Consider the following 17,283-nt stretch of genomic DNA (forward strand, 5'->3'; position numbering starts at 1 on the left):
CCGATTCGCTCGTCATTGGCCCACAAAAAAACGATACAGGCGACACATGTTGTTAAGAACTATAGAAACATGAAGAAGTCTTTATTAGACAGGACAATGAAACCACCGACAGAAGGATTCTGGCTTCTGCAGCTTATAATGCAGCATCGATGACAGGCGTGTGTCCCGGAAATTTGATGTTAAATTAGTAGCGGACATTATGGGTTATAAATCCTATTATAATCGACTGAGAAATAATCAGCTTAGCGGCGTCATAGAATTCAAGCCACGCACCGCTTTGAAACCCTCAAGAATGGGTTTAACCTGCATTTATACTCTACGCAGCTTCAGCGACAGGAGACTTTTTCTGCATCAACGTCTGCCCGTCCTCCGCCAACGTCAGGCCCGCATTGTCGTCGTCGTAACCATCCTCCAGAAACTCCGTTGCTGCTGGACCATCGTCGATGCTTAATCGTATCTGACCCTCCGTTTGTCGCCATGTCTTCAGTCTACAACAGGCAAATTAGATGGTATTGTTATATGGTCATTATAGGCCGTACTGATGCGATATCACAGACTTGAGTTGATTCGCCCGCCACCACAGCAAAAAAAAGATACAAGCGACACATGTTGTCACGAGAAGAACCATCGGAACGTTCCCAATCGGCTGTGGCTTTGGCGATGCTTTTGGCTCTGCACTGCGAATAAGAGTGACTTCAAAAGGTTACAGCTATCGAGTTCACCTCCAGGGGCGATTGCAGAGGTTGCTGGCATTGCTGGTCGAATACGGTGATGGTGGTAAAAGGAAGGAACGGGATGCGGCGGCAGTATTTTGGTTGATCGGAACAAAGAAATGACGGGCCGGTAGGACCGGAATGGCCTACAGGCCGATCAGCCTGACCAGAACATTTTCTGCCCAGGGTCTGCAGCTTCTGAACCAGGCGCCTGGCACTCAGCATATGAAGGGAAGAGTGGATGCACTTCTTACTTATATAGAGAGGGAAAATGGGAGAGTGGTACGATGACTGATGCTATATTGTTCCGAGTGAACTTGACGAAAAATTCTCCTGCACTTGCAATTAGCTTGAAAGGGGCCACGAGTTCCCCCGAATGAGTAAAGCAGCCGTTCCATCTAATCGGACTTGATGACCAACTTCCTCAACGTATAAGTAGCCATCACCAGACCGCTCCAAGACGTTGAATATCTATCAGCAATACAAACCACGAAAAAGTGCTCTCTTCGGACATAGCAACGGGGCCCTTAGCCCCTCGACGATTAATTGCTAGTGATATTTGTACCATTCACAAGATGGACATTATTCCATAGAATAGTATGTGCAGTCCCTGTTTTGGGGAGCCGACGCCACCCGAGAGACTGTCAACCATTGATAGTACCTGCGGTAACAATGCGTTTCGAAACCGAAATCTGTGGTTGACGAAAGATATTGAAACTGAATGAGAACCGTAAAGCACATTTTTCCCGTGTTTGCTTTATGAATTTAACCGTTTTACACCAGCAGCACCTCAGCCAGAAAAAAAACCACTCAAGGTCACTTTCTTTAATGGTGTTGGACCTTTGCTATGTGCCTGTGATCACAAGCTATCTTTCGCCGGACACTCTCATACAGGACATCCACTGCCGGAATATCGTCGTAGTGCTTGATCTTGCTCCGCGTTCGAGACTGCCCCCTCAAATGATTTTCATCCGGCGCATCATTTATCTACACTACAGATAGTGCAGTATGTACAACAGCGATCCAGCTTGATAATCTCGTCGATCAGAAATAAGTTCAGAGTTCAAAGTCCACATGCTCAATATGAGCGGGCGACGGGCGAGCTGCTTCGAAACGTTTCGTGAGCGATTTCTTCTCGTCCTGTAACCAGCGCTCATATCCTGAAACACACCTTCATATGTATAAAAGCCGGCAGAATTTTCTGTGATGATTTATCTACACAACATTCTCTCAGTACTTTACAAGTTTCGCTCCTTATCTTTTTTCTACTTTCCTGAACATCCGCCTGTACGATGTTCAGCCCTGCTGCTGTGAGTTCTATCCCGTCTTCGCCCTCCTACTCTGCTAAACCTTTCAAGTTTATCATTCTTTTCACTGCGCTTTCCGGCACCATTGCTTTGCCTTTCAGCCATTTTGTCCGGTCGCTTCCTTGGGATATCGCCCACATCGCTGTCGACGAAACAAGAGGACACTACCTCGTTTTCAAGCGTGATGTTTCTCTGTATGGGAGGTATCCTGTAGATGTCGAGGCCAACGCCATCGACCGCCGTGCAGCCAGCCAATGTGCCCAACTCTCCATCGATGAAGCCAAAACGAGTGGTTCGTTTTATTTCCCCCCTGTTGCTTGACACTCATAAAACTTTGTTCAGTTTCTGGATGGAATTTTATCGTCCAATACGCCAACGATAACTGGGGTGATGGCTCCCGCAATATTGTTACAAATCCCTCGGATGTAAGACCAATTCTTGTTCATAAAATTGATGATCTGACCATCCTCCTCTTTAGTATGTCAGCCAACCTGTACAAGTCCGTATCACCGACAGTGTTGTTGACCTTAGTCTCTCTGGTTCGTTCACAGCTGTGGTGCCTTTGATCTTGCTCTGACTCCAAGACAGGTGACCCGGTCTGCCAGACGCAGACCACTGCTTCCGCGGGTACCCTGGTTGGCACATCCGGCGAAGTCGATATTGAAGTTGACCAAGGCTTTACTACTGATACTTCTTACACAGTCAGCTGTATGATTTCCGACATCTTTCTCCTGTTTCACTATTGATCGAACATCTAACTGCTTCAACGATTGTCGTTTCCGAAACGTTCACCGTCAAAGTCGGCATTCCAGAGGTAGCCGAAGTGGCTGAGGCTCTGACCATCTCTGCTTCGGTTATGGATACGACTTCGAGCACGTACGTAGTACCATCTTTGAGGCTCCAGTGCGTATTCTTAGATGAAAGATTAGCTTCGACGCATCCTACAACGACGTGACCAAAGTCACGTAAAGATGACTGCTCCTGCGGGAAAGACATGCACGGCCGATGGATTTCTTAATTTTTTGTCCAGTATTCCCAGTTAGCTGCGTGCCCCATCTCAGACGAGCGAGCACAAAGACCTGTAACATTCAAGGAACAGGAAACATCCGCTACCTCGCAAGTGGCTGGATCTGGTTCAACTACGACAGTGAAACTCGCGGTCACTACAAATGTTAGCGGTCTGCAATATTCTGATTGCGTGGTCTAACTCTTTTTTGATTCTAGGGGCGTTAATATCAAATCCGTCGTCATGAACCAGGGTGACCGCTCTAGCTTTGCCGAATTCAAGGGTTCTATGGTGGCAAATACCCAGACTGGCAGCTGCGAGTAAAATAAGGTCACAATTTTTTTTTTTTGGAGGAATGTTTTTGGGCCTGAGGCAGCGAGCCATGCTCGCCCTCTCGGCCCATGTTAAAATGGGGTTTCCACCCTTGAGTTCCACCGCTGAGGAAATACTTTATGCACGCCCTTCATGACAGTGTGGGACTCAAGCCTACTTATCTGTGCCATCCTCTGGGTCTGAGAGTCTGGTATAGAGGCTCGATACCCACTAAAACCTCAGCATCATCTTTAATAACTTCTTTGATCCATTCTGCTTGTCTACCATTTTCATTCATTAGAGTTCCTGCCCATGTAGCCACAACGACTTCTGAAACTATGGCGTTTGTCCCATAACATGCCTTGTTCGTGAGCAAGCAGTCCATCTTTAGCCTGGTGTTTATGGCAGCGAGCCATCTATTGTGCACTTCTTGGGGTGCCATTTCTCCATGTCGTCCTCCTTCTCAAATTGTCGTTTGTTCTGCAGTTTCCATATTAGCTATGCTGATTTGGATACTAAGATGCAGAACAGCCTGTTTGCGCCACATATGGGTTTATCATTGTCATTGTTGAACTCTATTAGTGCACATCCTAGAATCATCCCATATGTCAATCGGAGCCAGGGAAGTTGGGGAAATTTCATGTCCCAGACTGCAGCAGCTAGCTTCCATATTCATGTTTGACATGGGATGTTGCACACAACCATGATGTGCACCATGCTTTCCATGGATTTACAGTTTGGGCATATTGCTAGGTGCTCTCTCCCTTGTATCTTCTCCCACCTTGCACTGGTGGCTTAGATATCATGCATATTCTTCCACAGGAAGGTCTTTATTTCACAACCGAAATCTAGGTGTCATATCGAGAGCCAGACCTTTGCATCTGTAGGGGCAAGGCCATTGTGATCCTTGACAGCATATCACATGATATCAAGGTTGATACTCATGCTTTGCCTCTCTGGTTTGTCTCTCTGTTCCAGTAGGCTCTTGTATGCTAGAGCCTGCATCATTACCTGCAGTTCAGCTCCTTGGGGTCAGAATTTGATTGGCATGGTTAACATTACAGTGTGGGACTTATCTTGTTGTGCTCCTTCTTTAGCTTGTTGGGTTGCAGCCTGGTGCCTGGGCAAATATAACCTTTTGTTGACATCCACCCATTGTAGAGTTGTCTGTGCTTTCCATTGCCTTAGGATCACCATGGTTGACCTCAGAAGACCTGCATTCTTTATTCCAACCCAGCTGTGTCTCTTGTGTTCTTTTAGCTGGGTCATAAGAATAAGATCACAATTGATCACAGTGTAATGCTGCAAATGCTGCTGATTTCTGTTTTGGTTATTTATCTGCCATTCACACCACTAATTATTTTTCTACTCATAATATTATACATTGGCACTACACTCACTGTTCACATAGATTGTTGGAATATTTTGAGCTCTTGGTTGAAGAGAAATCTGTCACTGGTTAGCTACCATGACAATCTGAGACCCAAGGTATGACAACTGGTTCAGGTATCAGGTCAAAAAGAAAAGTACTATGTCTTTGAGAAAGTGATGGTCAAGAATCAAAACCAGCTTCCACAACATGAACTGCTGTGTGACATCAGGACCAGCGCATATTGCTAATACTTCATATCAACCAAATGTTAAGCACAAGTGACATGTGACCTGAACACATAATAAACAGATGCTGTATTGCCTTCATACAGTCATGTCTGAGTCCACTGAATGCATTTGTGTGGCATTGTGTCTCAAGGCTGATACAAGTAGGCATGAGATAGAATGGTAGATGAATAAACTTTAGCTTGAGGCTGAGGGTATACAGTGAGAGCTATTCTACTTATATACTGTTCATCATCAAGATAAATATACTACTACTAATTGTGTCTGTCTGTGTCTTTGTACTCCTTGTCCTTGAGCATCATTACTACCCACAAAAGAGTTGTTGTGTGTTATCAGTGTTGTTGTTGCATTGGAAGACAATGATGGACTTGGCTTGTTGTGATGACAAAGCCTGTCCCATGGTCTTAAGCACTAGTATAGGCACTGTGACTAAGCCCAGATAGGGGTTAAATGAAGGAAAAAGTGGAAAAATCATAACACCAAACTCAGCAATCTCATCTTTCAAAACCAAAGAACTTGTATTCTGCTGCTGAAACCTTTATTAAGCCAGAACTCAAATTATGCCAAAACCAAAAGTTCAATTAAGACTTCAATTCTATTCAGTACAAGGTGACTTAGCAACAAAAGCTACTCAAGTCAAGGTTAAACACAAAGACTTTGATCCAGGGACTAATTATAGTGAGCTAGAAGGCCTAATCATGAGGATGAATCATTTGGCATGCAGTTCCCCCCCCTCTTTCCATTCTTTTATACATGAGTAAAAGGTACAGAATCTATAAATAATATAGTTCTATTAATATTTTCTATTGACTAGGCTAGAATCAGGCCATTATTCCATCTTGGCACACCAAATATAACCCTTTTAGGTGATTCTGGAGCTCCACAGTGCTCTGCTCCATAGCCCAGAAATACCTACTATACTCTCAATCATGCTACAGTTCCACTTATTACATTCAGAGTTTTTGTCAATCATGATTGATTGGTAATTTAGGCTGTTTAGTGCTGATCACAGATGATCTGAGGTACCAGCCAAGCACTGCAGCTGTGGCTTGTCCCATTTCTAAATCCTATTTGATACTCCATGACTGAGAAGTTTCCACTTTATGTATTTTCAGTCAAACTTAGGGTGCTAGCTATGGGCTAATGAGTTCTGCTCTGCTTTCTACTCCTGGTTTAGGTGCTAGCTGCCTTTAATGTATCACTGCTAGTCATAGGAATATATCCTGAACTAGACTATAGTATAATAACTCTTATGGCATTTAGAATTGGCTCAAATATGGTACTGTTTCTAAGTCCAATCTGACTTAGAGGAATTATACCACTTTGATAAAATACTAAGTTCAATTTAACTTAGGATTATCACCTCAATGTAAAGTTAGTGCTCTAAGTAAAAACTGGACTTAGAATTCTCAGCTAGCATGGCTATCAGCTCAGAGCTTCAGCTATAACCCTTGAATGGCTAGCTATGCAGACATCAGCTTATGCAAATGTATTATTTAAAATCCACAAATTTTAGAGCTAGACACATACACTGCATGTCAACATGTCAGAGTTTAAAACTGGCCCTGGCTCTCTGATCAGCTGAGGGGGCCTATGTCTGGATGATAGCACAATCAGTCATTGGGACTTCAGTTGAGAACAACAAACTGATGAGGCTTACATATAGATATTTATCTCAGCAGAATCATAAGTACTGACCTGCTGCAAGAAGTACCTACAACAGTCTCAAATACACCTACATCAACTCTACCAAAGCATGTAACCATTGATCCTCACTCTGTTGATCAGGGATCATTTTGCTTCTATGATAATCCAGTTATAGTTGAATCAAATCCAGCTGCTCATAAGATACCAGATGTTTCCTGTTACTCAGATATTACAGGTCTTGATGCCAGTTTATAAAGAAATAGTCAAAGACTATCTGAGATTATCACAAGATGAAAGAGATACATCTGGGCTGAGCAGATCTTGTATTGAGATGCATTCATTGTTGTAGAGACTGTACTCATGTCATTGTAGGATATTGTTAAGCCCAAACTCCACGTGACTATTAACACGTGATAAACAGTTTGGTACCTCACACTTCAGGTATGTCCAACTGAGTTCACTGATGTGTTAACAGAGTGGTGTGGTCAAGGCATTGCAAGTTGCTCGAGATAGGATGGTAGAGAATAAACTTTAGCTCGAAGCTGGGGTATTACAGCGAGAGCTATACTACTTATATACTGTTCTGTTATCATGCTATAAATAAATGTTCACAAAAGATATTGTCTGCTGTAAAGCTGTTTTCCCTTCATCATTGTCAGGTTCCCACAATAGCTGTTGTCTTGCTGTTGTGCTGTGGTCATTGCACTGCCAGTTGGCGACCAAAGAGGTATTGTCTCTCCCTTCACAGCACACAGCAATGCGATAGGAGAATGACCGACTTGGGTTGCTGAGCTAAGCATTCCTACAGTCCTAAGTGCTGGCCTAAGCGCCCTGACTAAGTGAAGATAGGGGTCATTTCTGAGAAAAAGAAAAAGAAAATAGGAAAAATCATAACATTACCCCCTCCTTAAGACCATCATCCTGATGGTTAAGTTAGGGTAAGTCTGCCTTGCCCGAAGGAGGTGGCCGATCTGCTGGACCCATCGTTGCTGGCCCGTTTAGTGCAACCACCATCTTCATCGTCCTCTGCTACATATCCTCTGCTGTTGGCAGGTCGGTGTGGTTCCCTTGTCACAGAGTCATCTTCATCATTCTCGGTGATATGGCCTCTACTGATTGCAGGTTGGTTGATGTATATCTGGCTAGATACAATCTCCCTTCCTGTTGTCATCATAGCATTTTCTGTGATTGCTGACTTTGACCCATTGTCAGATGATGTTTTTGATATAACATTGAACATGACCCCCTTTGAGTCCAATGTGTTGATTCTGTGCTCATAGTCACATATGGCATCCTCCACATTCATGTATTTTTTGTTGACCCATTGGTTTGATTCCGGTCCATAGCCCTTCCAGCTGACAAGGTAGTCAACAGTTGTTTTCATGCCTCCGCCATGTGCTCGAACTTTTTGGGTTCTATGGTTTAGAACTTCATTGATTTCATAATGTTCTTCATTGTTGATGAGTTCTGGTGGAGGCGGTGGTGGTTTTTCTTGGTTTGGAAAGGCTGGAGTCACATATAGTGTTAATAATGTTTCATTGAAAACATTATGGATTTTCCAGGTCACCGGGATTTGCAATCTGTATGCAGAGTTTCCAATTTTCCATAGGACCTTGAAGGGGCCTGTCCGTTTGTCTGATAGTTTCTTCTTTGGTCTCAGGAGGTGGAGGTTTGTCATATCCAGCTAAACTTTGTCATTGACTGAATATTTGTGTGATGGATGTCGATGTTTATCGTATTGATTCTTCATTGTTGAAGCAGTTTTTTCAAGGGCCTTTTTTGTATCCTTGTGGACTTTTGCCATTGTCATTGCAAAGTCCATTGAAGCAGGTGTTGTAGTGTGCACCCGTCCCACTTGTGCAACTGGTGGGTTGCATCCATAGTTCATGAAGAACAGTGTTTTACCCATTGTGGAGTGAATTCTGTTGTTGTGTTGGAATGCTGCAAGGGCTAACCATTCTGTCCAATTGTCTTGTCAGTAGTTAACGAAAAGCTGCAAGTACTTTTTGATTTCTTGGTTGGCCCATTCTGTTTGGCCATCTGTCTGTGGGTGATATGCCATTAAGGCATTTCGCTTGATGTTAAGGAGTCGGTATAAATCGTCAAGGAATTTGGAGATGAATTGCAGTCCCCTGTCTGAGATTACTACCTGAGGCATGCCATATTTTGCATAAACCTCATCTTGTAGTATTTTTGCCCATCCTTCAGATGTTAATTCCATCGAGCAGGTGATTGGAATGATTGCCTTTGAGAAGCAATCGACTATGACAATGATCACATCATAGCTGTCACTTTTGGAAAGTCCGGTTATCATGTCTACCGAAATGTGGGTCCATGGTGACGAAGGGATCTTGTTCGGCTGTAGTGGGGCTGCCCTGGGTTGTGTTGAAGCCTTGCCTCGCTGATAGGTTTCGCAGGCCTTGACATATTGGGTGATATCATAGTCCATTTTTGGCCACCAGTATTCCTTCAAGACCAATTCTTTGGTCTTTGCGATCCCAGGATGTCCGGCGGTCACATGATCATGACACGTGGCGATGATATCACCCCATAGTTTTTGATCCCTTGGGATGTAGATCTGTTCATCATAGCAGATCAATCCCCCTTCTTTCTTTAGCCCATGCTCATGGTTGAGTGATGAGGTGATCCATTGATCCCACTTGTGGGGATCCTGAGTGGCGCTCTTGATGCATTCATGCATCTCTTCTTCTGTAGGCATAATCATTGCTCGGAAGTGTTCTTGTTGTAATAATGTGACCTCCTTGTTGTCATCTCCTCCCTGGTTGTGATCCGCCCTGTGGCTGAGGAGATCAGCCTTTTTGTTTACCACCCCAGCCTTATGATGGAGTGTATACTCATACTGTGATAGTTCCATAACCCATCTGGCTTGTCTGCAATTAAGCTTTTGGGGTTGTCAGAAGCATCGAAGGTTCTGATGATCTGTCCAGATCTTGAAGGTTTGATTGGCTCCAATGAGATAATGCCGCCACTCGGCCAGGGCGAGCATTATAGTGAGGAGCTCCTTATCATAGATTTTGTAGTTGCGCTCCGTTACTGTGAGTGCCTTTGACATAAAGGCAACTGGTCGCCATTTATTGTCCTGTTCCTGTGAGAGTATGGCTCCAACTGTGCCCTCGCTAGAGTCGGCTTCCACCCGGAACCTTCCATCTTGGCTTGGTATAGCCAGGATGACGTCTTTGGCTAATTGGTGTTTGAGGTTGTCAAATGCTGCCCATTGGGAAATTCCCCAATTCCATGGGGAATTTCCAGTCAATTGCATCATTGGTCGAACCACCTTGCTGTAGTCTTGGATGAACCATCGGTAGAAGTTGGTGAATCCAAGAAATAATTGTAACTCCTTCTTTTTGGTTGGTTCCGGCCATTCTGTTATTCCTGCCACTTTGATGGGGTCCATTCTGATGCTTCCTTCGCTGATAATGACTCTGAGGTATTCAGTTTCTAATACCTTGAATTCACATTTTTCAGCTTTAAGGAAGAGTCGGTGCTTCCTCATCAAGGATAGTACTGTGCGTACGATCCGTCAGTGTTCTTCCTTGGTTTTGGACATGATAAGTATGTCGTCCAAATAGATTGTGACATTCCCTGTGGTGATGAGATCCTTGAAGATGTTGTTCATCATCCATTGGAAGGTGGCCAGTGAGTTTGTGAGTCCAAAGAACATAACCGTTGGTTCAAACAAACCTCAGTTGGTTCGAAAAGCGGCCTTCCACTCGTCTCCTTCCTTGATACGAACATTGTTGTATCCCCACCGAACATCGAGTTTGGTGTAGTATTTCGCACCTTGGAGTTTGTCCATTAACTCTAAGATTAAAGGAAGTGGATACCGGTTCTTGATCGTCATTTCATTGAGTTTTCGATAATCTTGTACTGGTCAAAGTTTTCCATCCTTCTTCTTGACAAAGAAGAAGAGTGACGCCATCAGTGATTTTGATGGTCAGATTCTTCCACTGGATAAGTTTTCTTCAAGAAACTTATCCAGTTCCTGTTGCTTGGAGTTGCCTAGTGGATAGCACTTGCAGTTGAGATTGGCATTAGCATTAGGGATTAATTCGATGGCGTGGTCCCATAGTTTCATATCGGGTAGTTTATTGAAACTTTCTTTTTCAAATAAATCCTGATAGTCGCATGCCCATTCGGGTACCATTTCTTCGAATGTCCTCTCCCCTTTTTCGGCATTAGCCCTTGCCACTAGGTCATTAGCATGGTGTATGGCCCGAATGCTAATGGCCCTTTGCAGATCCATGGTGAGAATAGTCTCTCCGTCTTCCATTTCTTCATCCCATCAGTCTTCAGGATCTTCATCTGGTAATTCAAATGGAATTTTCTGGCAATGGCATCGAGCAAAAATGATGCATCCGGTCTTCCAATTGATTAATGGATTGTGTCTGATTAGCCAATCATGACCAAGAAATACTTCCTTTGTCCCAAGGTCGGTCACTGCTAAATTGATCCATTCCGCATGATCACCGATAGTGAGTCTGAGCTCAACGTATTTGGTAATTGATCTGGCTTGATTCTTTGTTCCATCCACATTGTAGACAGGAATGGGTGCTGCTGTTGCTCGAGTGGGCAATTGGTGCTTGTTGATGAAAGCCTGGTTAATGCTACTTCCTGTGCAGCCACTGTCGATCAGGGCAGTGACTGCATGGGTAGATCGGGACGTTAATGTCTCAATCTGTGCTTTAGCCAATAAGTCCTTCCCTATAGAGTTGGTTCGTCGAATGAATTTTCATGGTCCATGCAACTTGTCGAGCCATTCCAGAGCTTGGCACCATTCTGTAGTACACATCTCTGTGACCATGTCATCAATTACTTCCTCCATTCGGGTCTTGTGAACCCAATTCTTGAGCATGGCTTTTGCTGCTGCTTCATCCTTGGCATCCTTGATGGCCCACCAAGTCCATTCGGTGTCAAATGGTTTTAGCCAATTTGTGGGGTTCTCTACCCCTGTTCAGCCCAAAAGCATTTGAGTCTGTTTTTTATTTTTAGTGTGATGAACTTTCGATGATGATGTACCTTTGGGGCTCTCTGCCCCTGTTCAGCCCTTCGTCAGTGCTTGAGTTATCGGTGTTGGTTCCTTAGGTGATTCTGAGTTGTGAGTAATAAGGTTGGGTATATTCAAATGCACACATAATTTAGACATAGAGGTGAAGACTATAGAAGGAGAAATGTCAGTCTGTCCTGCAGGCTGTGACCTATTACTCTTGTTTGCGGCCGAGGCAGTCGAATTGCCTACTGCTGGCCTCGTCTTTTCCCTCCTTGGGCTTGTCGTCATGCCTGAGGTCTTCATCTTCCTTCATTAATTCCGCGATCTGTGCTCTGATGTCCTCCCGCATGTGCTTGTTCTTCTTCTTGGGACAGTTTCATGCCATGTGGCCTGGCTGGCCACAATTGAAACACTTCTCCTCCTTCTTGAGGCGATTCACGTCTAATTGCTTACCCTTTCCAGTACTTGGGCCCTTACCGGTTCGCTTCCCATTGTTTTGGGAAGTTGGGGCAAAGCTGCTGGGCCTGGCTGACAGGATCGCATGGGAGGTGGAGGGCTTCAGGCCCTGTCCCTGGTATCTGTGTTGCCCCCACAGGTTTGTTGCTTTGGCCTTTTGTCGTTGTCGCTCCTGCCACATTACAATGATTTGTGCCTTCCAATCATCGTAGCCGACTGGTACACTGTGGCCGAGATCTGAGATTGTCTTGAGGTAATGAGGCGGCAGCCCCATTTTCATGTACTTGACCATTCGTCCTATATTGGCAACATCCTCTCAGATCCCGGCCAGTTTTCTGAGTCATTCCAATTCGTTGAAGTAATCAGGTGCTGCTTTGTCACCCATCTTGTATTCTTTCATCTTTGACTTGTGGACTTCTTGGACTGCCGGGTCCATGAACTTGTCTCGGATCATCTGTTTCAGGACCTGCCATGTGGGGTACCAATGATGTTGTCGGGTGGTCGACCAGAAGTTGGGAGCGAGAAGTACTCACCACACCTTTGCCTTGTCTTCAAAGTAGGTGGTGGTGTAGTTTATCTTGTACATGTCATGAAGGAAGTATGAGGCAAAGACCTGGAAATATTGATTGCAGTCTATAAGAAAGCGGTCAATATCATCTGAAGCCCCCTTAAAGGGAAGAGGGTCCCATCCAAACGTCAGTTTGATGTTTAGTACATGCACCTTCAGATCGAGAGGTGACATCGGATTTGGGGGTTCCCCGCCAGGGGGCCTGACCCAGTCTGTCGGAGGCCCTGGAAAGGAATGCAAGGACCCATCATCAGCGACAGGGCTTCTTGGAGTCGGCAGCCCCTTCTTTTGGACGATTCATCTGTCAATGATAGTCCACCCCTGTGCTGTGGCCTCGGGGTCATCTTTCTTTTCGTCAGTTAGAGCTGACCCGCTTCCTCCAGCTTCATCGGGTGGCAGCTGTCCTCCCAATAGTCGGCTTCCTGTGCTGGTCCAGGGGTTTGGGTGGTAGATCCTCGGCTGCCCATAGGATCGGGTTAGCTGAGATGCTGTGCTGCGGATGGCTGACATGGCGAGCGAGTATCTGGATGTCACCGTTCGGATTGAAGATGCTGTATTTGCCATTCTGGGCAGCATCATGCTTGGGGTCCATGGCATTGGTGCCTCTCGTTTGCCGAATCTGGGTCGGTATGGTGGCATTGCCATCATCTGATAGTGTAAGAAGCATTGATTGAAATTAAAAATAGCCCACTTTGTTGTGGCATACTGTAAAATTTCCTCCTTCTCGACAGGATCAGCAGTGGTATACCTTTGCCCCAGGGACGATCGTAACCAGAGATCATCCCTCCATAGTTTGGCTATCTGTTCTTGGTATAACCAAATAAATTCCCCCTCCTGCACCTCTCGTTCTCGTCGTTTCTTCTCCTGTTCTCAGCATGTGGTTATGTCGATGATGCTTCCCCATTCAAGGATGGGGTCCACTGCTTGGCCCCCTTGGTCCTCCTCCTCGGCCTCATCGTCTCCTTTGGCCCCCTTGTCAGTGGTCCCCTCAAGGAGAGAACTGTCTTGCTGGCTGAAGGTTGTTGTTGCACATAGGTCAGGGCTGAGTACTTGGCCCGGCATCGTTGGGTCTGGGTCAAGAAGTAGGCTCCTGGTCGGGCTGCTCCTCTTCTTCTCCTTCTGCTGGTGGCACCACTGCTTGGCGATACCGGTGGAAGTTCCTATAGAACCAGGGACGAAGGAAGAGGGCTGCGATGGATCCGTCGAGGACTCTTTTGAGGTCTCTGGTGGGATCAATATGTTCATCGTCACCCCCGATTGTTCTCCAGTCTGACAGTATTCCATCTCCCCAGATGGGGATATTGTCAGTTTCAGCGATGGTGTCAGTCCCATATGATAGCAGGCAGTCATCATCGAGGAGTGCTGGCTCCTTGTCATAGTAGTCGTTGCTCTGGGTGGCTCTGATGACTGGTCCATTTCTATAGTTGGGTTCACCGGGGGGAGAGGCTGACTCCCGGAACGGAAAGTCGGGAGCATTGAGGAAGTCGGCAAGAGACTGGGGGGTTGGCCATATTGGGTTTGGTACCACTGGACTACTCCTTGGTATGTGTGAGGCTCCTCCTCGCTCTTGCTCCATTCTACTGGCTGCTCTTGATGCTGCTTGCCAGTATTGGACCTCGTCTCTGTTGGTGTCATCAAAGAAGGGGTCGGGACTAGTGACTCTTGTCTCCCTTCCACTACTTCTTGTTGACGAGGTGTGTCGGAGTTCATGCCTGTCAGTACTTCTGGTCCTTGGAGCCATCCGAACGACATCCAGGGAGTCTCTAGCCCAGCACCCAATTCCAGACTGGGCAATGGTTGTTCTTGACACAGTGAAGCTGCGCTTGGGGGAGGGGATGGGGGTGTCAGGTCAGGGTTGTCAAAACCCTGTAGCCCAAGGGTTTCCAGGGTCTCGGACGATTGCTGACGGGGGTCTTGGGGGGTACTCATGCTGCCGCAGCTGCTCCTCCTCTTCCCTAGAATGCCTTTGAGTCGTGCTCCCAGGCTCATCTTCTGCTTCTGTGGGATGTTGGATGGAGTTTCGGACAGAGGGAGGGATGTCATGAAGAGAGAGGTCTGGGGTGACATTTCGAAGGATTGTGCGAATACACTGGAACTCTTGATAGTGTCGAATGGCCCAGGCGGTAATAGATTGGTGTCCATGGCACAGCTGTATGATCACCAATAAACCGATCAAGGTTCCAATGATAGAAGCAAGGAGTTCGAAGAACTCATGAGTAAAGTTTGGGTCGGATGGATTTAAAGCAGGGGGCATTCAGTTTCTCAGCACGGTTGGGCCTGAGAAAGGGAAGCAAGAAGCTTCAAGCTAATTGTTAAGCCCAAACTCCATGTGACTATTAACATGTGATAAACAGTTCGGTACCTCGCACTTCAGGTATGTCCAACTGAGTTCACTGATGTGTTAACAGAGTGGTGTGGTCAAGGCGTTGCAAGTTGCTCGAGATAGGATGGTAGAGAATAAACTTTAGCTTGAAGCTGGAGTATTACAGTGAGAGCTATACTACTTATATACTGTTCTGTTATTGTGCTATAAATAAATATTCACAAAAGATATTGTCTGCTATAGAGCTGTTTTCCCTTCATCGTTGTCAGGTTCCCACAATAGCTGTTGTCTTGCTGTTGTGCTGTGGTCGTTGCACTGCCAGTTGGTGATCAAAGAGGTATTGTCTCTCCCTTCACAGCACACAGCAACACGATAGGAGAATGACTGACTTGGGTTGCTGAGCTAAGCATTCCTACAGTCCTAAGTGCTGGCCTAAGCGCCCTGACTAAGTGAAGATAGGAGTCGTTTCTGAGAAAAAGAAAAAGAAAATAGGAAAAATCGTAACAGATATATTGAAGCTATAAGCAATGACTGAATATATTTCTTGTTTGATACATATTATATTAGCTTTATTGTCTGTCTATTTTCATTAGTGAACTTGGTGATGTACATTCATAGATATGACTACATTCACTTATTACATATGTGATGACAGAAATGCAGACACAACAGGAGACTGAAGTCAGAACTGAAGTGATATGTAGAAAATAAATAATATGGATCTATAAATAAAACATGCTCATCAATTCTTTAGTATAAATGAACTTTGATCTATCTATCTGAGCCTCAAGAATACCATCTTTATTGAAATTGCTCTCTTTATCTGTCCAACTAGAGCCATCTAAACTTCAGAGATGATGCTCTTGATGCCAATATCTCTCCTGGAGCCTTTCAACATATGATAGTCATGTCTTTATCTCTCTCTCTCCTCTAACTCAGGACCATACTTTTGGGTGACATCTTCTGAGTTCATACCAACATCTGCCTGAGATTCTGCCAGAGTGCAATGGGAATATATGATATCTCTCTCCTGCTGTGCCACCTTCAAGTCATCATTTTGGATATCACTGCTATGGATATTATCTTCCTCAGAAGATGCTGAATTCTGATGGCCATACTCATCATCTATCTCCTGCTACAATTCAAGATCAAGGCCAATCATGGAATATTGCTGAGAAGTCTGACCTTCAGAATGTGTCTCAAAGTGAAGTGGGCCTGAAATCACACTTCTCTGTCAAGAGTCATCTGGGTGAGCATGACCTGCTGTGACATGCTCAACAAGGAGTGTTGGAGAAATTCCCTATATGAGATTTGTCAGATATGAAGGCTAAAAAAGATTATAAGCATACTCTTGCAGTGTTAGACTCAAGTGTCATATGAACAGATACACATGATAGACAGTTGTCACCTTGCACTTCAGGTGATCAAATAAATCCACTGATGCATATTCTGATTGATGTGTCACAAGGCCTGAAGAATCAGCTCAAGGGTAGAATGAGATGAATAAACTTTAGCTCAAAGCTGAGGATTATCAGCAAGAGCTAACAGTCTTAAATACTATACAGAATATACTAATAATACTACTACTTATTGTGTGTTTTCTGGTCCATTGTGCTCATTGTTCTAGAGCATCATTACCATACATAAAAGGATCATTGTGTGTCATCATGTCAAAAGACAATGACAGACTCAGCCAGTTGTGATGACTAAGCCTCATCCCACAGTTCTAAGCACTTGCCTTGATGCCCTGACTAAGCATGAATAGGGGCTTAAATGAGGAAAAAGTGGAAAAATCATAATATTACCCTCTCCTTAAGACCATCATCCTGATGGCTTAATTGAGGAATAATTCATAGTCCCATATGGTGTCATCAGCATTCATGTGGTGTTCATTTACCCACTGGTTAGATTCTGGCCTGTATCCCTTCCAACTGACCAAATAGTCAACTGTAGTTGTCATTTCTCTGCCTCTAGCTTTGATTTTTTGTAATTTGTGGTTTAACATCTGATCGACTTCATAATATTCTTTGTTATTGACAAGATCAGGGGGCAGAGGTGGAGGGCATTCCTGGTTCAGAAATGCTAGTGTGATATATAAGGTTAACAACATCTCATTAAAGACATCATGTATTTTCCATGTTGGCAGCAGTTGGAGCTTGTATGCACTGGCCCTGATTTTGGATACAATAGAAAATGGTCTGGTTCATTTATCAGCAAGTTTATGCTTCAGGCACAGTAGGTGGAGGTTGAATGTGTCAAGCCAGACTTTTCCACCCATGGAGTATTCTCATGTGGGTCTCTGGTGACAGTCATATTGAGATTTCAT

The 17,283-nt window shown here is 44.8% G+C and overlaps 4 protein-coding genes across 4 annotated transcripts; 2 read left to right on the forward strand and 2 right to left on the reverse strand.

Moving 5' to 3' along the window:
* Positions 1–316: 316 nt before the first annotated feature.
* On the reverse strand, positions 317–753 carry BT62DRAFT_1011830 (uncharacterized protein; the record flags this gene model as incomplete). The annotated part of the gene is made up of 3 exons (XM_043177831.1): positions 317–488; positions 540–672; positions 723–753. 3 exons carry the CDS (start codon positions 751–753, stop codon positions 317–319), a joined length of 336 nt encoding a protein of 111 aa, XP_043034744.1.
* A 1,252-nt stretch (positions 754–2,005) lies between these two features.
* On the forward strand, positions 2,006–2,766 carry BT62DRAFT_908754 (uncharacterized protein; the record flags this gene model as incomplete). Its single annotated transcript, XM_043183719.1, has 4 exons — positions 2,006–2,309; positions 2,363–2,445; positions 2,499–2,559; positions 2,609–2,766. The coding sequence occupies 4 exons, from the start codon at positions 2,006–2,008 to the stop codon at positions 2,764–2,766; spliced, it is 606 nt and encodes a 201-aa protein (XP_043034745.1).
* A 259-nt stretch (positions 2,767–3,025) lies between these two features.
* On the forward strand, positions 3,026–3,196 carry BT62DRAFT_908782 (uncharacterized protein; the record flags this gene model as incomplete). Its single annotated transcript, XM_043183720.1, has 1 exon — positions 3,026–3,196. The coding sequence occupies one exon, from the start codon at positions 3,026–3,028 to the stop codon at positions 3,194–3,196; it is 171 nt and encodes a 56-aa protein (XP_043034746.1).
* A 1,174-nt stretch (positions 3,197–4,370) lies between these two features.
* BT62DRAFT_908873 (uncharacterized protein) lies at positions 4,371–4,607 on the reverse strand (the record flags this gene model as incomplete). The annotated part of the gene is made up of 1 exon (XM_043183724.1): positions 4,371–4,607. One exon carries the CDS (start codon positions 4,605–4,607, stop codon positions 4,371–4,373), a length of 237 nt encoding a protein of 78 aa, XP_043034747.1.
* Between the last annotated feature and the right edge of the window lie 12,676 nt (positions 4,608–17,283).

The sequence above is a fragment of the Guyanagaster necrorhizus genome (genome assembly GCF_019112545.1).
Source record: "Guyanagaster necrorhizus MCA 3950 unplaced genomic scaffold BT62scaffold_40, whole genome shotgun sequence".
NCBI lineage: Eukaryota > Fungi > Basidiomycota > Agaricomycetes > Agaricales > Physalacriaceae > Guyanagaster > Guyanagaster necrorhizus.